General features: G+C 37.2%; 1 protein-coding gene across 8 annotated transcripts in view; it reads right to left on the bottom strand.

Moving 5' to 3' along the window:
- Positions 1-23539, bottom strand: part of RAPGEF6 (Rap guanine nucleotide exchange factor 6) — a 233180-nt gene that overhangs the window by 72505 nt on the left and 137136 nt on the right. For all 8 annotated transcript variants that reach the window (XM_061422863.1, XM_061422864.1, XM_061422865.1 and 5 more), the window contains 7 exons: positions 19157-19334; positions 17052-17188; positions 12591-12749; positions 11589-11741; positions 7081-7245; positions 3017-3124; positions 1181-1384 (listed from right to left, as the gene is read on the bottom strand). In XM_061422863.1, the coding sequence (XP_061278847.1) occupies positions 1181-1384; positions 3017-3124; positions 7081-7245; positions 11589-11741; positions 12591-12749; positions 17052-17188; positions 19157-19334 (1104 nt within the window). The remainder of the gene's footprint in view (positions 1-1180; positions 1385-3016; positions 3125-7080; positions 7246-11588; positions 11742-12590; positions 12750-17051; positions 17189-19156; positions 19335-23539) is intronic.

The raw sequence follows: 23539 nt of genomic DNA, 5'->3' as shown, positions 1-23539 counted from the left end.
TTTGTCACGGGGTGTTCCTGGCTATTCAGCAGTATCCCTGGCCTCTATCCACTACATGCCAGTAGTAATTCCCAAGTCATGACAATCAAAAGTAACTCCAGACATTACCAAATGTCTCCTGGGTGACAAAATTACTGCTGGTTGAAAGCCACTGTTTTGAAGTACAGAACTTTTAATAATGTGAATGCATGCCTGCTTGCTTGATTTATGTCATGGCATGTGGCATGTGGGATCTTAGTTCCCCGACAAGGCACTGAACCTGTGCCCCTTGCAGTGGAAGCACAGACTCTTTTAACCAGTGAACCACCAGGGAAGTCCCTGTGAATGCCTTCTTAATTCAAAAACAAAAAACACCATCGTGTGATTACAAGTAAAATAAGGTCACATTCTAAATGAACACATAAACAAACAAAAATTTTAAGTGGAACAAAGTCAGCTTCCCAAATGATTTAGCTAGGAGAGAAACCACTCTGGTGTACATGAGATTTTGAGAGCTTTGTTCAAAATACAGATTCCCAGTCCTTAACTCTGCAGGATGTGATTACTATGATTACTAAGACTGAGGTATTTTTTTTAGTAACAAAGTTGTCAGAATTTCATTTTTGAAAATATATTGTTCTATAGTTTACTAATGCCTCCATGGAGAGAATAAATCCCTATCTACTTACTCCCAGTATCTCCCCTTCCTTTTCCTAATCCTTCAACCAGCTCACTCTACTTACGGATATACCAAATAGTTTTGTTACCATATGAACATTATTTAAAGCAAAACCATCATTTATGGTAAATCTTTGGCCACTTAATTTTAGAGTGGTATGGAAAAAAGTGCTTACTCCTTTAAAACATGCAAGGGTGCTAACTCTCTTACTGATCTTTCTGGAATACTGTGAAGTTGCCAAATGACGAGTTTCCTAATACTTGGAGGATGGGCAGGACCATTCAGATTGATAGTGGCCAGACTACCAGGCTGTTTCTGGACATGCTATATCAAATTTTCCATTAAGAGTAATGGATATATGACAAACACATTTTAAAAATAAACCATTTAAAAATACCACCTCTAAAAAAAGGTTTCAAAGTATTTCCTTAAATTGATCATGCTTACTAGAATATCATCATATGAGAAAAGTAGCACTCCTATTACTTATAAAAAGGCTTTAAATGGTTGTTATTTACTTACTTGATCACCACGTTTCAGTCCTGCATCAGCAGCTTTGCTACTAGGTTCTACGCTTTCAACAAAAATACCAAATCCCTTCTCACTTCCTCCACTTAGGCTGAAATGCAGAGGTGACTCCCGGGAAGCTTTCTGCAGCACAACCTGTCTCCACTTAGCCTTTGCAGCACACGCAATATTCAATAACCGGAGATGACCATTCATTTTCTATAAAGTAGAAAGGGGTAACATATATATATAAATGTATATTATCTATTCCTATAGGCTTTAAAAATATAACCTAAAATTATTACAACTAGAGTAAATAAAGAATATATAAGTATGGGTAAATAAAACTGAAGGAGAGAAACCTTCCACCCTAGGGCACTCTCAAGAATAAGATCCCTTAATATGGTTTTTTAAAATTTCTAGATAATCACAAGTTAGAAAAGATTTCAAAGTGGTGTCTTATTCAGACAGTGATGACAAAAAAATTTCTTCATTTTCTGAATCTAAGTAATAACACATTCTGTATTACTATTGTGCTTATCTCCTAGCTGTTACATAAAACCAGAATATTTTTAAACTTCTATTTAAAACCTTAAAGGACTTCAACCACCTTCCCAAACATTGTCTGATACTCAGACACATGCAAGTCTCCATCTCTTTCAGAAATATTATTCTTATAATTTAGATTTTCCTATATTATTTTAGATCTTCATTAAACTCAGCAATATTTTAACTTTCAAGTTCTAGTATCAGTTTAATGTATCAACTGAGAATTCAACTATCCTCAAATAGTGTATTAAATAAATCTCATGTCCATAACAAAAAGCTAAAGTTTTTCTCAGGGTAGAAACCAAGTTTTACACCTCTTCTGATCCTATATAACAGCTTGGAGTATACAGCAGAATTCAGTAAATATTTGATGACTGACTTGGTAACTGGGGGGAAAAAAATCCCATGACTGCAAGATAGTTTCTATTTTCATAAGTCCCTTGAATATTTACATAGCCAGCAATGGAAGCACCAAATGATGCTGGTGAGCCTCAACAGGCCTCTTAATCAGTTCCCTGTTCATTCTCCCCATTTTGCATAGAGCAGATGTGCTGCTGAATAGACTACAGGAACCAAGAGTTAAGGAAAGAGACAAAACAATCTGAAATTTGCCCTTCTTTATTCAACTTAATCCACTTCTACTCTGTAATAACAATGGTGCCATGCCAGGTTTTGTTTGCAGATTCTTATATTCATAGCTCACTATAACCCTCAAGACAATCCCAACAACCTAGAGGCTACTATATAAAATAAGACAATGGAGGCATATAAGGTTGGACAATATTTCCAAGTTCACATATCTACCAAGTGGTGAAGTCTGAATGTTGTTAATTCAGGCAATCTAACTCCTGAGCTGCATTATTATTTATTTCCTAAAAATTGAAGTTGCTTGGAACACACAACTGAGTTGAAGTTCAAAGTTTTTATATCTAAAACGAAGAATAAATAGATTTATAAATAGCTACCATGAAAGTTAAGAAGACCTTGAGGGTATTATCTGAGGTGTTGCATATTAAAAACAAATGAAATCACATGCAGAAGGGAGACTTAGAAAGTCTACTGTAGGTCTGATAAATGTGTATTTGAATGCCTAATACACATGAAGTGAAGACTAGAAGAAGCATGATCTTTGTTTGGGTTGAAGCAGCAGAGGATGAGCCCAAGTCTAGAATACAGATTTGAAAGTTCTCAGAACACAGGAAAAGATGAAAGCTATTCTGAGTTGCAATTCTTCAGCAGGGGGAAAGAAGAGATTGGTAAGAATCCCCAAACCCTGAAGAAGATAAAATTTCTGAGCCTTACTGTATCTTCCAGATTTTTTTCAAATTCCTCTAGAAATCGAGTCATAGCAGGATCACCTTCAAAATCATTGAAATGATTATTTACCCATAATAATACAATCCGTGTTACCTGTGGAAACATGGAAGAGGCAGCATAGGATTATATGAGAGGAATTCTTCCTGCAAAAATAAAGCCCTAAAAGCAAGTCCTAAACTGAGGAACAACTGAGCTTTATGGCTAAGCCCTTTGCCCACCCTCTCACACATGAAAGGCTCATTCTAACAGAGAGGAACATTTAGTTTGAGCTTTTGCTTCCTTATATAACAGAGAGAACAAAGCCTCTGCTTTCACTGAGAAGACAAGCCTGTATACTAACATGTAAGTAGTACATGGGAAGTGTATTTTGAACAGTATCTTAAAATGCAAACTTCTAAGGGCAGGCAAATGTCAAGTATTTCTTTAGTTGAGACCATTTCACGAAAATTGTAACAAAAATCTGAAACCTCCTTCGTAAACACTATAATTTTCAAAGTTGTGAGTTAATTTATTACTTTGTTAACCTGTGCTACAGATTAACAAAAAAGTTAAAAACAAACAAATGGATGTTCAATTAAATGTGCCTACAGTGAACTCTACTCAATGCCCTGTGGTGACCTAATATTGGAAGGAAATCCAAAAAAAGGGGAGATATATGTATACTTATGTCTGATTCACTTTGCTGAATCAGTACAGCAGAAACTAATACAACACTATCAGGCAACTATAGTCCAATAAATATAAAAAAAAATTAAGAATATTAAGAAACATTCTGAACATTAAGAAAACACACAGAAGCCAAGATAAATCTAAAGAAATAAACCAGAGATTTTTCCAAAATCTAAATTAAAAAAAAAAAGTGCCTAATAATACAAATAATATTTTTATTATTTGTAAATACAAATAATATTTTAAGTCATATCCTTTAAAATTGTGGTAAAATAACACATAAAATCCACTATTTTAACCATTTTAAAGTGTACAATCCAGTGGCATTTAGCCCATTCTCAATTGTGTACAGTCATCTCCAAGCTACCTAGTCCCAGAGCACTATCACCACCACAAAAGAAAATCCCATTCCCAATAAGCAGTCACCTACCATTCTTCCCTCTTTCCAGCCCAGAATAGCTTCTATTTGCTTTTCTGCCTCTCTGATTTGTCATATAATATGCGATCTTTCATGACTGGCTTGTTAGACTTAGTACATTTTCAAGGCTTATAACATGTTGCTGCTGCTGCTGCTGCGTCGTTTCAATCATGTCCGACTCTGTGTGACCCCATAGATGGCAGCCCACCAGGCTCCCCCGTCCCTGGGATTCTCCAGGCAAGAACACTGGAGTGGGTTGCCATTTCCTTCTCCAATGCATGAAAGGGAAAAGGGCAGCATGTATCAATATTTCATTTTTTTTTTTTTTATTAAATGGTGGTGGTTTAGTTGCTCTGTGTCCAACTCTTGCAACCCCCTGGACTATAGCCCACCAGGCTCCTCTGTCCATGGGATTTTCCAGGCAAGAATACTGGAGTGGGTTGCCATGTCCTTCTCCAGGGAATCTTCCCAACCCACGGACTGAACCCAGGTCTCCTGCACTGCAGACAGATTCTTTACCAACTTTTTTATAGCTGAATAATATTTCATTATATAGTATGCAATATTTTGCTTATCCATTCATCAGCTGATGGACATTTGAGTTGTTTCCACTTTTTGGCCATCATCAATAGTACTACTATGAACACTTGTTTACAAACTTTTGTTTGCATACCGATTACCTGTTTTGGCTATATACTTCAGGAGTAGAACTACTGGATTACACAGTAATTCTAAGTTGAACTTTTTGAAGAACTGCTGAGCTGTTTTCCATAGCAGCTATACCATTTTACATTACTACAAGCAATGTATGGGAATTTCATTTCCTCCACATCAACATATTCAAAATCCTTGGTATTTCCTTTTTTAAGTCATCTTAGTAGGTATGAAGCAGAATATCACTGTGGTTTTGATTTGCATTTCCCATGACTAATGACACTGAACACCTATTGCATGTGATTGCTGGCCATTTATCTCTCTTCTTGGGAGAAATACCTATTTGAGTCCTTTGTCTATTTTTAAATCGTATTTTCTTTTTGCTGTTGAGTTATAAGAGTTTTTTTATTTATTCTGAATACTAGATCCTTGTCAGACATACGATTTGCAAAAATATTCTCCTATTCCATATGTTGTTCTGTTTTTCCTGATTGTTCCTTTAATGTGAAAATGTTTTAATTTTGATGAAATTCTATATATCCATTGCTCGAGTCTGTGCTTTGTACTAAAAAAAACTATCGCTGAATCCAAAGTCATTTTTTTGTTTTTTACTCCTTTTCTTTGAAGAATATTATAGTTTTAGCTCTTACATTAAGTCTCTGATCCATTTTGAGTTAACACTGAATATGGTATAAGGTAAAGGTCAAACTTCATACTTTTACACATGAATATTGAGCTGTCCCTAAGTCATATTTTTGTTCATCCTCTAGCATGCCTTTATTTCCTCAGCAATCTAAGTAACTATATATAATTTCAAAAGCAAGGGAAAGGCAAGCCTATACTTTTGGACACTTACTGTATCTAACTTATTTCCTTTAAAGTATAACTCAAGAGCTTCCCAGGTGGTGCTAGTGGTAAAGAACTCACCTGCCAATGCAGGATACAAAAGAGATTAGGGTTTGATCCCTGGGTTGGGAAGATTCCCTGGAGGAGGGCATGGCAACCCATTCCAGTATTCTTGCTTGGAGAATCCTATGGACAGAGGAGCCTGGCAGGCTACTGTCCATAGGGTTGCACAGAGTTGGACAAGACTAATGGCACCCCACTCTAGTACTCTTGCCTGGAAAATCCCATGGATGGAGGAGCCTGGTAGGTTGCAGTCCATGGGGTCGCTAAGAGTCAGACATGACTTGAGCGACTTCACTTTCTCTTTTCACTTTCATGCACTGGAGAAGGAAATGGCAACCCACTCCAGTGTTCTTGCCTGGAGAATCCCACGGATGGGGGAGCCTGGTGGGCTGCCGTCTATGGGGATGCACAGAGTTGGGCACGACTGAAGCGACTTAGCAGCAGCAGCAAAGTGATTTAGCAGAAACTAAAACTCAGAAAGACAGGCCAGGCAATTATGGCTCTACTTTTATTTTTCTTAAAATAACTAACTTCCTATTACTGAGGTAGTTTATTGGTAGTTATGTACCAGTAAGCTGAGGTATTACTAGTTTTTCCATGGAAAGTATAAACACTCCATAAAAAAAGTTAAGACAATCTATTTAAACGTTAAATGCAAAAAAAAAAAAAAAATCTTCAATGCCACATCTAAATGTGTTACGGCAGTGATAAATTATATAAAGTCTTTAACTCAGAAAAATCAATGTTTTTCTATTTAGATTGTTTCTAAGCCCTCTTGTAAAAACGTACTTGGTGAATATTCTTTCTAAACTTTTAAATGTTTTACTCATCTCCTCTGAAACAACCAAGTATTTTGATAAAGTGCAAGACTGCTGCTGCTAAGTCACTTCAGTCGTGTCCGACTCTGTGTGACCCCATAGACAGCAGCCCACCAGGCTCCCCGTCCCTGGGATTCTCCAGGCAAGAACACTGGAGTGGGTTGCCATTTCCTTCTCTAATGCATGAAAGTGAAAAGTGAAAGTGAAGTCGCTCAGTTGTGTCCAACTCCTAGGGACCCCGTGGACTACAGCCTACCAGGCTCCTCTGTCCATGGGATTTTCCAGGCAAGAGTACTGGAGTGGGTTGCCATTGCCTTCTCTAAAAGTGCAAGACTACTATCCTGCATTTTCTGAATTTATAACTATACCACAGCCTGATTTCAGTTTCTGCCTTTTAGAAAGCAAAATAATCTACTTTTTACAAGCTATTTTGTCATAAAAGTAACCAGATATGTCTACTGATTCACTAATTTTTTAGGTGAATTGAATCTTACCAAAATAAGCATTTAATTTGTCAACTGCAAAAGATTTTGGGGGAATATAAAGGTTAAAATCAATTTCATGCCCTTTATAAAACCAACCTTATCCCTTAAGCTGTCAATTTTAAACCATTCCAACAGTTTGGTCCCAACATCCAAAGGACTTGCAAGAAATGTTCTGTAAGTTAATAGGAAATCTTCTATATAAGTTGGGTCCACAATGGAATGCTCTTCTATTAAATGCATGATGAGACGCTCAGGTGTTCCCTAAAAATCAAAACAAAGAATTAGAAGATAAAAAAGTAGCTCAGGAACCAAATAACTCCTATTGATTACTTCCCTTTGTAGCTCCTCGATTACAAAGTCCTCAAAGTAAAGTTTCATCTTTAAAACTGTCAGCACTGGAAGTAGGCAGTGTCTCAAGGTTGTAGTCCATCATCATGCAGAAGTTTAGAGGAAAATAAGGCAGAGGATTAAACATGCACAACAGCATTACCTTGGCTGTAGCTGTTTTATCCGTATTTCATTATAGCTATGAGGGGATAATATAATAACTATCTTGAGTAAAGAGAAGGAAGAGGGGCTCCCCTGGTGGTCCAGTGATTAAGAATCTGCCTTGCAAAGCAAGGGAAATCGATTCAATCCCTGGTCTAGGAAGATCCCACATGCCATGTTGCAACTAAGCCTGTGCACCGCAACTACTAACCGTGCTCTAGAGCCCAAGAGCCTTAACTACCGAACCCACACACAGCAACCGCTGAAACCTGTGCGCCTACGGCCTGTGTTCCACAAGAGAAGTTACCGCATAACACTAAGAAGCCTGCACATAACAATGAAGAGTAGTCCCCTACTTCCACAACTAGAGAAAGCCCCTGTGCATCAACAAAGAGCCAGCACAGGCAAAAAATAAAATAAATAAGATAAGAAAGGATAAGAGTTAAAGAAAATAAATAAATAAATAAAGCTTTCTTCCAAATTTAATCATCCTTAAATTCCCTTCTGTTCCAGGTTATGGGACAACATAGTTCAAGACAGCTTGTTTTATTACTGTCACTTCTTGGAACAGAGATTTCCTCTTCTGCGGTTTCTCCATTCCCATTTGCCAGAGGAACCAGAAGTTCTACAGACACTTTTTACATGCACACAGAGTTTAACTGCTTGCCTGTTTCTCAATTTATAAAAAGGAATAAAAGTAAAATTTATCTATTGCTCCTCCTTGAATTTCTGAATCACTGTTAAAATTTACTACTCTGCTGCTGCTGCTAAGTCGCTTCAGTCGTGTCCGACTCTGTGTGACCCCATAGACGGCAGCCCATTAGGCTCCCCCATCCCTGGGATTCTCCAGGCAAGAACACTGGAGTGGGTTGCCATTTCCTTCTCCAGTGCATGAAAGTGAAAAGAGAAAGTGAAGTCGCTCAGTCATGTTCAACTCTTAGCGACCCCATGGACGGCAGCCAACCAGGCTCCTCCGTCCATGGGATTTTCCAGGCGAGTACTGGAGTGGGGTGCCATTGCCTTCTCCTAGCAGCATCTTAAAAAATGGGTACACAGAATAAATACAGAAATAAACCAGGTATTAAGCCAAATATAAAAACCAATTGTTGCCCATAAAGTCAGATTTCAATTTGGTGCATTCATCCTAATGATTTCATTGGCCAGAATTATTGCATGACAAATATACATTAATACTAACAATGTTCTTGTTTAAAAATTTATTACAAGATTAAAAAAGGGTACCCACTGCTAAGCAGGTATGTAAATCATTTCTCTAGAAGGAAGTCAGAGAAAGGCTCTTCAAGTTACCTATTTAAGGGACAAGATAATCACAGGTCATTCTTATTCTTCTCCCACCTTCAAAAACACTCTAAGAATTCCAAATCGGGTCTGTCATTCAGGAAAATCACAATTTGACGTCACTCAAATCTGGTTCTCAGATCATACATACAATATGTCAGGGGTGAAAATGACTGACATGTTAAAGAAAAGCCGTTATTTTGATTAGGTAAATCACTGAGGAGGGATATCTGTGGAGATTAGGTTGTATTTTAAAAAGCAGTATTTAATGACAAGTTCCATAATCATGCAGAGGCACTTACCAAACTGCTCACTAGCATCCAATAAGGTGGGATGCTGGGAGACAGGTATGCTGAGTGGGCAGGTGAAGGAGATGGCTAGCTGGTAGAGTTTGGTTATGATGAGCAAGCAAGTAGATATACAGAGCATAACAAGAGCCACTGTTAGATAAGGTTATTTACAATGAGGGAAAGGAAAAGGCTACAAAACTAACTCTGTGGTACAGTACTAGAACTGGGAGTCCTGGTATAAGCTCAGGACTGAGACAGATATAAAAAGGAACAGATGTGCATGAATTTAGTTTACATATATTCCTATCTCTCTGAGCAAAGGCTCTAGAAGCAATGACACCTCAGTAGCAGTGAACAGAGTGAGTGCCCTGATTTTGGTTTTTAAATGTTATTATCTACTAGGAGGATCCAGGGCTCTCTGGAGCAATGCCTGATTTCAAAGCAGGGGTAGGAAAAGTAAAAGATGAGCCTGGAACATCTTGTTTTGCCAGATAACAAGAAAGCTCTCAAAAATGATGGGAACATGTCAGAAGAATACAGGAATCAACAATCTTAAGAGGGTCCCACCATCTAAATCTGGGACAATCAGACAATCAGAACAATGCTGATGGTAAAGAAATACATGAGAACATTCTAATCAAAGAGGAGAGAATGCCATTCTTACAGGAGAATGACAATAAAATAATGGAAATAGAAAATCACCATTTCAGGCAGGAGTAGTCAATCTAAGTGAAGACTGGTGGATAGAGGTCTGCAAGACATACTGACACTATCCCAGAACATCAATGCTTCAAATGCTTATCAATTACAACGGGTAAAATGGTGATTTCACAGTAAAGACACCTGACAGACACCAGGTCTCTGTGGACCAGGTGATTAAGATTAACTTCACTAGTGGTGGCATAGGCGGACATTGTGTGCTCCCTGATACGATGTACTGAGAAGAGCAGAACATTATTTCTGTGAGGTTCCAGCCAGGAAAGTATAACTTTAGTCTGGGCAGGAGGAAACAGCGGACAGATCTAGTCTGGGGGTCATACTGTAGACTGTAAGGTGTACATTCATCAAAATTGCTGAGAATGTGAAAAGGGAATAACTATTCCTGGAGTAGACTTAAGTGACATGACAACTAAATGCAACTGTGTGCCTGGATGAGATTGAGCCAAAAATGAAAAAAAGCCATTTTGGGGAGAGTTGGTGAAAATCTAAATGGGGTCTGTGGGCTGAATGGCTTTACTTTATCAATGTTCATTTCCTAACTTGAAGGGCTCCATGGTGTTTATGTAGGAGACTGTTCTTATTTTTAGGAAGTACACAATGAAATATTTTGGAGTAATGAGGCATCACATGTGCAGACTGCTCTCTCTCAAAAGATTGAAAAAATACTGATGAAAATGGAGGATATGCAGAGAAATGTTAACGGTGGGGGAACCTGAGTCAGGATACTCTAAACTGTTCTTGCAACTTTTCTGTAAGTTTGAAATTATTTAAAAAAAAAAAAAAAAAAGCCTCAACATGAGCCTTCATAAAAAGACAGCCTGTGACAATCCACACATATATTCGAATTTTTTCCTACAAAGAAAGCTTACACTTATCAGCTTAGGAAAAGAAAAGGAGTGTTTAGATATAGTCTGACTCTTAAGGAATATCTGATCTGACCAACCAGTCCCTCTTATTGTTAAATAAACAGCTGCACTTATAATGAAAAATAACACATTTAGTTATTTTGCAACCAAGACTAGCTTGAAAAGAAAAAACTGTCAAGCATTTATTTCCTCTCTTCCAACTATAATTGCTCTATTTTACATCTGTGTGTGCTCAGTCATGTCTGACTCTTTGTGATACATGGACGGTAGCCCACCAGGCTCCTCTGTCCATGGGATTTTCAAGGCAAGAATACTGGAGTGGGTTGCCATTTCCTTCTCGAGATTCAGACGCCATTAAGACAGGCAGACAGGAGAGTGGAAGGCAAAGATCAGAGGGGAGAGGGAATCAGAGAAGGGAAAACAACATGGGTATTAAGACTCTACAGCATGCTAAGGCTTTTGATTTGCCACATTTAGCCCTAATAAAGACCTGCCATAGAATCCCCATTTTCAGATAAGAAAACTGAGGTTCAGAGAGGCTAATGTCTATTTCAATGACACAGAGATCCCATCAGCGGTCTCCATCTTCATCTAGGATTCTTGTACGTTGATGGTTGGTCCTTTCAATTTGTTTTGTTTCTAAATATTGCTATCTTTGATGAAATTAACTTCCATTATTGATGAATCATACATTTGAGAAGGCAAATTCTGACTGGTATATTCTAAGTAATATCCTTTCATACTGATATACATGGCAGTGTCATCCTTACCCAATAAAATACTGTTAAAAACCAACTAAGAAAATGTCAAAAGGACACATTTATTTATATACACTGGATCCCAAAGTTAGTGAATTATCTTGCACTACTTAATAAGCACTTCAAAGTCTTTTAAACAAGATGAAGGTTTTATTGATCAATAATAAGTAAAACACACCCACCTTAATTACAATGTGTCCTTTCCTGGTTCCACTTCGATCCAGTTCACGATGCTCATGTACCATAACAATTTCTCCCTCTTCCTCAACTTTATGGGTATTTTTTTCAACATGGTTTAAAATTCTCCAATAATCCTGCTGGGCTATGCAGACAAACTGCCCAAGAACAACATGGGGACAATTAATAAACCTATAATACATAAATATATCACTATGCACCAAGGCAGAGCACAAAGGTAAGAACTCAAGTGACATCAGTTCCTTTTTATTTAGCCCCTTTACTCCTTAACAAAAATCAAGGTAAAAAAAAATAAAGCATGCACAAAGAGACCAAAGAAGTTAAATCCATGTGAATTCTGCTCTAAAAGGAGAAGTAAGCATATACTTCTTTCAAAACTGACACTACGCAAAGAAAACATGAAGCAGGAGTAAGTTAGAAACAAACAACTCAGAAGTTCCTATTTCTTCCTCTATTGGGAAAAAAAAAACAAAAAGGAGACTGAGCTGGCTAATATCACATAGATATTTAACAAACAAACATTTATTGGGTATACTCTCTTTAAAATATGTATAGTTTAATTCCACAAATATTTGCATCAGATATAAAATCTACTTTCCTTTATTAACTGAGTTTTTCAAACTTCTAACTCTCAAATCAAGCTATTTTATTTTGAGGAAGGAAAAAGGCTCAGCCATTTAAAAATCAAGAAACAGGAGAACCAAAAAAAACCCCAGAAACAAAAGAACATACACTGCTATATTTAAAATGGATAACCAACAAGGACCTACTGTACAGCACAGGGAACGTGGCTCAATGTTATGTGGCAGCCAGGGAGGGAGTGCAGTTTGAGGGAGAGTAGATACAACGTTTATGTGTGACTGAAACTATCCTTCACTGTCTACCTGAAACTATCCTAAATAATCCACTCTACTCCAATATAAAATAAAAAATTAAAAAAAAAAAAAAAGAAAGAAACAAGAGAACATTACCAGAGATAAGCTTACCTGACAGTCATCTACTTTAGTCCTAACAACTCCATGCATGTACTGTTTATCCAGAGTGGGTGTGATTCCAAAACTATTTCCCATAAAGAGATTGTCAACTTTTCCATCTGGATGACTGATTTCCACAGTGCCATTTAAAATAACATACCATGAATCAAGCTATAGAGAAGACGACAGGTTTTAGGAATCTTTGAGAAAAGATGATTATATGTTAACTTTGAAAAATAATCAATCAGTACATAGAACTCATATAATTTATAAAAGATTTCATTATATTATTGAATATTCCATCAGATAAGAATGTATTAGTAAATAACACCGTTTCTATTAAGCAAACGACAACAGTTTATTTTACTCTTTATTCTTTTAGTCACCAAATGAAATCAGGGACCCTCATAACTGACCAAAATACTCTTAAGACAAAATACTGCTGCTAAGTCACTTCAGTTGTGTCCGACTCTGTGTGACCCCATAGATGGCAGCCCACCAGGCTCCCCCGTCCCTGGGATTCTCCAGGCAAGAACACTGGAGTGGGTTGCCATTTCCTTCTCCAATGCATGAAAGTGAAAAGTGAAAGTGAAGTCTCTCAGTCGTGTCTGACTCTAGTGATCCCATGGACTGCAGCCTACCAGGCTCCTCCATCCATAGGATTTTCCAGGCAAGAGTACTGGAGTGGGGTGCCATCGCCTTCTCCGAAGACAAAATAATGTTATGGCTAAGACCACAGTTTAGTTGCTTAGTCTTGTCCAACTCTTTGAGATCCCATGGACTGCAGCATGCAAGGATTCCCTGTCCATCACCAACTCCCGAGCTTGCTCAAACTCATGTCCACTGAGTTGGTGAAGCCATCCAACCATCTCATCCTCTGTCGTCCCCTTCTCCTCCTGCCTTCAATCTTTCCCAGCATCAGGGTCTTTTCCAGTGAGTCAACTCTTCACATCAGGTGGCCAAAGTGTTGGAGTTTCAGCTTCAGCATCAGTCCTTCCAATGAATATTCAGGACTGATTTCCGTTAGGACTGACTAGTTTGATCTCCTTGCAGTCCAAGAGACTCTCAAGAGTCTTTTCCAATACCACAGTTTAAAAGTATCAATTCTTGGTGCTCAGCTTTCTTTATAGTCCAATTCTCACATCCATACATGACTACTGAAAAAACCATAGTTTTGACTGATGGACCTTTGTTGGCAAAGTAATGTCTCTGCCTTTAAATATGCTGTCTAGGTTGTCATAGTTTTTCTTCCAAGGACCAAGCGTCTTTTAATTTCATGGCTGTAGTCACCATCTGCAGTGATTTTGAAAATCACCAAGAAAATAAAGTCTGTCACTGTTTCCATTGTTTCCCCATCTATTTCCCATGAAGTGATGGGACCAGATGCCATGATCTTCGTTTTCTGAATGTTGAGCTTTAAGCCAGCTTTTTCACTCTCCTCTTTCACTTTCATCAAGAGGCATTTAGTTCCTCTTCACTTTCTGTTATTAGGGATGTATCATCTGAGTATCTGAAGTTATTGATACTTCTCCCAGAAATCTTGATTCCAGCTTGTGCTTCATCCAGTCCAGCATTTCACAAGATGTACTCTGCATATAAGTTAAATAAGCAGGGTGACAGTATGCAGCCTTGACATACTCCTTCCCATTTAGGAACCAGTCTGCTGTTCCATGTCCAATTCTAACTTGCTTCTTGACCTGCATACAGATTTCTCTGGAGGCAGGTAAGATGGTCTGGTATTCTCATTTCTTAAAGAATTTTCCTCAGTTTGTTGTGATGTACACAGTCAAAGGCTTTGGCATAATCAATAAAGCAGAAGTGGATGTTTTTCTGGAACTCTCTTGCTTTTTCGATGATCCAAGATGTTGGTCATTTGATCTCTAGTTCCTCTGCCTTTTCTAAATCCAGCTTGAACATCTGGAAGTTCATGGTTCATGAACTGTTGAAGCCTGGCTTGGAGAATTTTGAGCATTACTTTGCTAGCGTGTAAGATGAGTGCTATTGTGAGGTAGTTTGAACATTCTTTGGCATTGCCCTTTTTGGGGATTGGAATGAAAACTGACCTTTTCCAGTTCTGCGGCCACTGCTGAGTTTTCCAGATTTGCTGGCATATTGAGTGCAGCACTTTCACAGCATCATCTTTTAAACAGATTTGAAATAGCTCAACTGGAATTCCATCACCTCCACTACCTTTGTTCGTGGTGATGCTTCCTAAAACCCACTTGAATTCACATTCCAAGATGTCTGGCTCTCGGTGAGTGATCACACCATCGTGTGGGACATGAAAATCTTTTTTTGTATAGTTCTTCTGTGTATTCTTGCCACTGCTTCTTAATATCTCTTTCTGTTAGGCCCATACCATTTCTGTCCTTTATTGTTCCCATCTTTGCATGAAATGTTCCCTTGGTATCTCTAATTTTCTTGAAGAGATCTCTAGTCTTTCCCATTCTATTGTTTTCCTCTATTTCTTTGCACTGATCACTGAGGTAGGATTTCTTATTTTTCCCTGCTAATCTATGGAACTCTGCATTCAAACGGGTGTATCTTTCCTTTTCTCCTTTGCTTTTAGCTTCTCTTGACGTACTCCTCTGGAAGTAAGACCACAAACTCTTGGAATTTGAATCCAGAATCTGCCACTGACCAGCTGAATGAGTCTGGGAAAGTTGCTTCAGTTTCTCTACTGCTATAATGAGTGTAACAATATCACCTATCAGAGAACTTTTGTGTCAATTAAAAATGAGTTTATTACAAATCAAGTAATAAATAGCAATAAATTCCAGACTGGAATAATGTCTGGCACACAGCAAACATTCAAAAGACATAAAAAAAAGGTAGTTACTGATTAAGAAAAACTATTAAAAACTTGAATTTTAAGGTATACCTAAAAATATATCAAAAATTTCTAATGTTAAGAAAATACTGCTCTCAATTTATACCAAAGTATTTAATGCTCTAAAGAGACATATTGTAACGCCTACTGCATATCCATGAAAGACTACTTGTTCTCACTTAATATCCCTTTTATTAGTCTAAACTGTCAACAATTTTAATGTGATTTAAGGAAAATCTGGATTATCAGTTCTTAAGAATCAGTGACAACAAGAAATATTTTTTCAAAACTGTGGGGTTTTGTTATTTCAAATATAAAATATAATTATTGTGAAATTTCACAATTATACAAATTACTTGAGGACAGGGGCCGTGTTGGGTTTTTTCACCACTATCCTCACAGTGTTTAGAATAGTAACTGGCAAAAAGCAGGCACAACAACAAAGTTTTGCTGACAGAACTGTAAAAAATTAAAAGAGAAAATTTGTGGAAAAGTTATTTAAAATCCTACTGTTTGTACAGTTGTCATTAAAAGTTTAGTATTTTCCTCCCATGTTTATCTTATCTCACACTGCTGAACTATTTATTTTATGCTTTGAAAAAAAATTCAATACTATATTCATTTGTTCAAACTTTTTTTTTTTTTTTAGTATATCCCATGTGCTAAATGTTTTCTAGGATACAGGGAGAAATCATGTAAATGAAGCTAGAGGTAAGGCCCCACCTTCAAAGATTTCTATCAAATCAAAGATTTCTATTACAATCATTTGAAAAGCTATACGAAATTATAACCTGTGGCCACATACTCATTTAGTTAACCACTGCTTATTTGGGGGATATATTTTGGTTATTTCCAATTTTTAATATTATACAAATGTTACAATGAATATATCTTTTGTGATAACTCTTGAGTTTTATATTGTCTGGAGGAGAGACATTCAGAAGGGTAATAACAGATTAGAGACTATTAAAAGTCCATGTTAAAAATTGCTAAATGATTTTCCAGAAATACTGCTTATATTCCTATTAACAGTATATATGACAGTGTTCATTGACTAATAGCTCACTATCAATTTTTATCAGTTCAATAAGAAAAGCAGTGAAGTGCTACCTGATAGCAGTAACACATTTCAATTCCTCTGAATCCTCCCCTCCACCCATCCACAAGTTGCCATCCAAGCATTTTTGAAAACAAAACTGCCACATAAATGCCTCAACTGACAGCAGTTCACTAGGAGGCACAGGTATGAAGACAATTCCTTTGTTTAAAAAGAAAATGGGTAATATAAAAAAGGGATAGGAGATTAAATACTTGATAACATTTAATAATATTATAAATATACTAATAAAATAATAATATCTTCAAGTCTTACAACTTAATTTGAGAAGTTAAAAAACAAATTTGGTCCAATGAATTACTGAACATCTATTTTGTGTAAGGTCCATGGCCAAGAAATCAAAATTAAGACAAAATCAAACAAAATGAAACTTATCTCTTCAGAAATTATAACTGCCCCCAAATCAGCATTCATTTAAAAAACTGTATAACTTTTAAGTCAAGATTTATACAAGTTTATGCAAATTAAACATTCTAAAAATCAGCTGCCACAGCAAGTAATGTGTAACAGATATTTGCTAACCTACCTCTTGCCCATCTTCAAGAATAACAGCTCCAGCCTGCTCTACCACTTCAAAAATCATCACTGAGCAGAGTTCTCTCCTTACAGACATGGTCATATTTGCAAAAGCGGGAAGCTGGTGCATAAACTCCAGCAATTGTTCTGTTAGAAAACAGAAATTCTACTTTAGTGCTCATCAAGGACTACAGTTTAAAGATACAATAAAATCTAGAATCCAATACCCAATTTCCTAATCAACTTATGAATTCATGATGCTTAACTAGAGAAGCCAAGATGCAAGATGACTGTTGCTTAAAAAAATCTGGTTAATGGATACATTCTGACTCACACAAAAATACAGCCATAAGAATTCACAACTTCCAGAGAAAACCTGGAAACTACAGGTTCAAATGATACTGGAGAGTTTAGCTAATTCTCATGGTGGTTAGGTTTAGTGATGTCCTTTGGTCTAATAAATTACTGAAAAGAGCTTTTGTCTGTTTCTTATGGGCTTGAGTTTTAAGTAGTTATTAATAAATGTCAGTAAGTAATTAAATTAGGGATAACAAATGTGAATACTACTTTAAGATTTGTCAAAGCAAATACAAGGTAACTGTCTAATTTAACCAAGAAATGTTTGAGTGCCTGAGTCCCTTCTCTTATATAGATATGAGAGCAATAAAGACAAATATAAGGGGAAAAAAATACATTTAAGCAGTCAGCTAAAGCTGAAATAGAGGAAAATGATAAGAAGTTATCAACCCACAGATAACTGTAATTGAACTATATTTCATCTTTTAAATAAACCTTGTAAAAAGTACATAGTGTACAATTCTTTATCACTGAAAATGCACTTACAGTTTCTGTCCAGAAAGCATTCACAACATGAGTCTCAACTGTAGGTTGCATAACTATACTATATGTTATTAGCATGATAAGGAATGTTTAAACCTATAGATCTTAACTCCCATAGACTATAATAATTACTAGCAGTATTTTCTGATTTGAATCACAGCAATATAACTCTTTTAAAAGAGAAATCTAGGATAAAATCTTAAATGAATCATAATATATAATGATACTAAGTAATCTCTGTCCTTAAAGATGACATTAGCATCTTTAGTACTATTCAATCTCGAATGTAAAGTACAAGAAAGTAAAGAAAAATTCATAAAATTTGAATCAAAAGCTGGAGAGGCAAAACTATGATTTCTTTTTTTTAATAACATTTGAAATCTTTTAAAATTCATAGACACTGGACACTGATGTCCTGTGTTGTAAGTACCTTACGGACATGAAAGGGGAAACCACTTAAATGCAATCAAAGCTTTTGTTTTATAAACTGGGGCAAACAGAATGTGAGGCCTCTCATCACCCAAAGATCATCAGGGTTGATTCAGCTGATCTGGTTGTCCAGGCAAGTGTCCCCTTCCTCCGCCACCACTTCAGGCATGTGTCCCTCTTGAAGTTGTACACTTAATCAAAGACGACAAGCTGTCCCGATACAGGAGTATCTTGAAAAGAACACTCCCTGACAAAGGGGAACTGTCCTTTGGTTAAGGGTATAGGAGGAGCTGTGTTCCACTGCTAGAACCTCCGAACAAGCTCTTTTATCAGGGCAGCTAGCCTCAAAGATGTCCCTAAACAAATCCGGCCTCTTGATGGTCATGTCTGGATGTAGTCCTCTCCCTTACTGCATGAGGGCTGCTTTGTGTGACAAACATAATTGGGAAGAAGCAATGACGTGTCATTCCTGAGGTCAGATCAAAAAAGACACTGTGGCATCTGCCTTATTCTCCCCTGAATAAGAAACCAACTGCCATGTTGTGAGAACTTTTAAGCCATCTCTGGAGTGGCCTGCATGGAGAGGAACCGAGGTTCTATGAACAAAGCCACATGAGCAGCCACCTTGGAAGTAGATCCTCTAGCTCAGGCCAGTGAAGCCTCAGATGACTGTAGTCCCTGCCACATTCTGACTACAACCACATGAGAGAGAATGAGCAAGAATCACTCAGGCTGCTCCTGAATTCCTGACCCACAAAAAATTTTCAGCGATGTGTCATTCACCAACAGGTAACTATATATAAATTAAACTATAAAATTCCTATTGTGAACAGATGTATTTCTTACCGATGTCATCATCAGTTTTATCTGCAGGTTCTTTTTCAAGACATTCTCGGACAAGATCCCGCCCTTGCAGAGGATCTGTTCGATCAATGTCTTCATCTTCCTCTTCTTCATCTTCAGAATCAACAGGTCCTTCTGGAAGACGTGTTAAATCGACATCTCCTACCTCACTTTCGGTAGCCTACAGGAAGAAATCTTGATCACTTATCACTTTATGTTATAAAAATTATGTATTACAATCTAAATGAAATACAACTATCCCTTCCACTAAATATTATCAAGAATTAGGCAACACTGTATGTTGTATCAAAAACAAAATGATACTTATTAATAAACGGTTCTCTGCCCAAAATACAGGCCATCATTTCACAGTGTGACATCTAAACTGATGTCTAAGCCAGTAAGTATAAAATGGTCAAGAGATTAAAACATCACTAAATGTATTAATACTTTTTTCCAAAAAACCCACTTATATTCCTTAAAAGTACATTTCTTAAAATATGAAGTGAAAAAAAGAGAAAGAGTTTACTAACAATCATTTTAGGAGCATCTTGTTAGTTTACGATGGCTATTTTAAATAAGGTTATTATTCTTTCGCCACAGGTTTAGAGTCTAGTAGAGTAGGGATTCACATAAATTAGGAAATAAGTATAAAACAGATAAATAACAGTACTGAAAACTGCTGAATTGCAACAACTATGAAGGACTGAACAAATACTTATGTCTTTCCAATACCTTATTACTTAATCTAACAATAAGCAAAGAAAAGCCAAGGTTACTCTAGGCAATCTTGAAGAAAATAAACTTATACTAACCAGCTGAACTTTGCAAATATACTAGTATCAGATATTTGTAAAAGAATTACCAGATCTTTAAAAAACTGTAAATTTATATTTTTAAACTTATTTAATTGGAGGCTAATTACTTTACAATATTGTATTGATTTTGCCATACATCAACATGAATCTGCCACAGGTGTACACGTGTTCCCCATCCTGAACCCCCCTCCCACCTCCCTCCCCATACCATCCCTCTGGGTCATCCCAGTGCACCGGCCCCGAGCATCCTGTATCCTGCATCGAACCTAGACTGGCAATTCGTTTCATATATGATATCATACATGTTTCAATGACATTCTCCCAAATCATCCCACCCTCTCCCTCTCCCACAGAGTCAAAAAGACTGTTCTATACATCTGTGTCTCTTTTGCTGTCCTGCATACAGGGTTATCGTTACCATCTTTCTAAATTCCATATATATGCATTCAGATCAGATCAGATCAGATCAGTCGCTCAGTCATGTCCGACTCTTTGCGACCCCATGAATCGCAGCACGCCAGGCCTCCCTGTCCATCACCAACTCCTGGAGTTCATTCAGACTCACGTCCATCGAGTCAGTGATGCCATCCAGCCATCTCATCCTCTGTCGTCCCCTTCTCCTCTTGCCCCCAATCCCTCGCAGCATCAGAGTCTTTTCCAATGAGTCAACTCTTTGCATGAGGTGGCCAAAGTACTGGAGTTTCAGCTTTAGCATCATTCCTTCCAAAGAAATCCCAGGGCTCATCTCCTTCAGAATGGACTGGCTGGTTCTACTTGCAGTCCAAGGGACTCTCAAGAGCCTTCTCCAACACCACAGTTCAAAAGCATCAATTCTTCGGCGCTCAGCCTTCTTCACAGTCCAACTCTCACATCCATACATGACCACAGGAAAAACCATAGCCTTGACTAGATGAACCTTTGTTGGCAAAGTAATGTCTCTGCTTTTGAATATGCTATCTAGGTTGGTCATAACTTTCTTTCCAAGGAGTAAGCGTCTTTTAATTTCATGGCTGCAGTCACCATCTGCAGTGATTTTGGAGCCCAGAAAAATAAAGTCTGACACTGTTTCCACTGTTTCCCCATCTGTTTCCCATGAAGTGATGAGACCGGATGCCATGATCTTTGTTTTCTGAATGTTGAGCCTAAAGCCAACCTTTTCACTCTCCACTTTCACTTTCATCAAGAGGCTTTTGAGTTCCTCTTCACTTTCTGCCATAAGGGTCGTGTCATCTGCATATCTGAGGTTATTGATATTTCTCCCAGAAATCTTGATTCCAGTTTGTGTTTCTTCTAGTCCAGCGTTTCTCATGATGTACTCTGCATATAAGTTAAATAAACAGGGTGACAATATACAGCCTTGATGAACTCCTTTTCCTATTTGGAACCAGTCTGTTGTTCCATGTCCAGTTCTAACTTTTGCTTCCTGACCTGCATACAGATTTCCCAAGAGGCAGATCAGGCGGTCTGGTATTCCCATCTCTTTCAGAATTTTCCACAGTTTATTGTGATCCACACAATGTAAACTGAAAATTTAAATGTCACTCATAGAACACAATGAGAATGTATTTTGGGAAATAAAACTCTGCTGAAGTGGACTATTCGGCAATATTTCTAAACACTATACTTACTGGATTCATATTATAAATGAAAAAGCATGAATACTGAAGCAGATATGAAAAAAGTGAGTAGAACATACAGGAATTTTCATAACAAATAAGCACTCATGTATGAGTATTAACTGAAAACTACAGAACCTTCATTCAAATATGTAAGTCTCATCTCCTGTGTCAAACATTCACTCATTTGTTCCTCTCTAACTTAACCCACATTTCAAAAGGAAACAGTGACCTATTTCCGGCTAGGTAAGCTAAGGAAGAAAGTCCTTTCCTATGGATTTTTGTAACTGGAGCTGGAGAGTAGAGCATCTTTTCTTCTCTGGTTGATGAACTGGAAGAATGTGATGCAGGGCAGCCCACAGCCAAATGGGAATGTCTTTCTGTGGTGGGAGAAAATGGAATCAGCTGGCAGAGAAAGGGGTAGAGGAATGCAGAGGAAGGACACTGAACAAGAGAGCAGACAAAAAAGAGATCAAGACAGACACAAAGCAACACAAATAAAAAACCAAAAATGTGTCATGCAGGACAGAGATGGAAAGAGCAGAGCATGTGCAGCAAAGATGACCTCTGACAGAAAGTGTCACAGAGGGCGAGGAAGGAAGAGCAATCAAGCTGCCAGGAGTGAAGTGACTAGACAGACAGGGGCAGACACACTTGCAAGCATCCAGGTTCCTTGAGGTTGGAGCTGCCTCTGCTTTCTCTGGGGGTCAATTAATTATCCTTTCTGGCTTTTGTTAATACAAGTTAAGGCTCTGATACTCCAACTGAAAGAGTTCTGATTTGTTTTATAAGACCATGTTCTATACTTCCTATGGACTTCTGCACAGCTTTGAGTAAAAGTTTTAATGAATAGTTAAAGTAGATTAAAACATTTAGCTTGCAATCTTTAAGATTAGACAAGCTGGCTCTTAAGGATCATAGAGGGGCAATCCTATCTTACATGACTGTCATGCTCTCTTAAGTCATTTTTGACTATGAAATGTTAGTATTTAAGTGAAATGCATTTCTAAATGATGTATCTTTGGAACTAAAAACTTGCTAGCAAGTTACAACCTCTTTTCAAAAATGAGTAGTTTTAATTTAAATGTGTACATACTAAAATGACTTTTCCAAAACCCAATCTATTTACAAACACTGATTTTAACCTAAGAAATTAGTGTCAGAAAAACACTGAAGTAATATTTTTCAAACAAGTTAATTAAATTTTTCAAAATTTAGACACTCACCTCTGGTATAATAGTCTTTTTCTCTTCTATCAAGTTTTAAGGATAATCTACCTTAAATTTGAGTTCTTAACTACCTTGTTTTCAACTCAAGCTCAGGTTTTCATCCTCTGATCCAGACTATTTCAACCTCATCTCATTCTTACCTTTTAGATTTTTTCTGATAAAAAGATGGATAACTCACAATATTAATAAAGGCAAGATGCAATTGAGTTATGTGGACAATAAGGAAGTCACTTGCATCACTTACATGAAAAATGAAGGTACTAAAGAAAATAACTTTTTAGGGAGAATGAAAATTATGGGTAGGAATTGGGAGAAGGCTGCTAAGACAATTCTTAGGAACTTTTGAAGGCCATCTGAAAAGGAAAGAATATAATTCTTTTTATCATGCCTTCTTTTACCTGAACATTTTTCAAAAGAAAAAGAATAAATAAAATTAGTTAAGAGAATATACTCAACTGCTAAAGCATTCAGAGCCTATAAGAGGGATGATGTGGTAAAATAAGAATTAAGAATAAAAAATATCAAAGAGTGACCAGAAACATGCTAGAAAATTAAAAAGGTTTTCATAATTAAAAAATAAGTAAACAAAAAGTTCGATGTAGAGTCCAAGGTCTTCAGTTCAGTTCAGTCGCTCAGTCGTGTCCGACTCTTTGCGACACTATGAATCGCAGCATGCCAGGCCTCCCTGTCCATCACCAACTCCCGGAGTTCACTCAGACTCAT

This window comes from Bos javanicus, chromosome 7 (genome assembly GCF_032452875.1).
Source record: "Bos javanicus breed banteng chromosome 7, ARS-OSU_banteng_1.0, whole genome shotgun sequence".
NCBI classification, from domain to species: domain Eukaryota; kingdom Metazoa; phylum Chordata; class Mammalia; order Artiodactyla; family Bovidae; genus Bos; species Bos javanicus.
The sequence above is the reverse complement of the archived record's forward strand: the minus strand, read 5'-3'. Positions and strand labels throughout refer to the sequence as shown.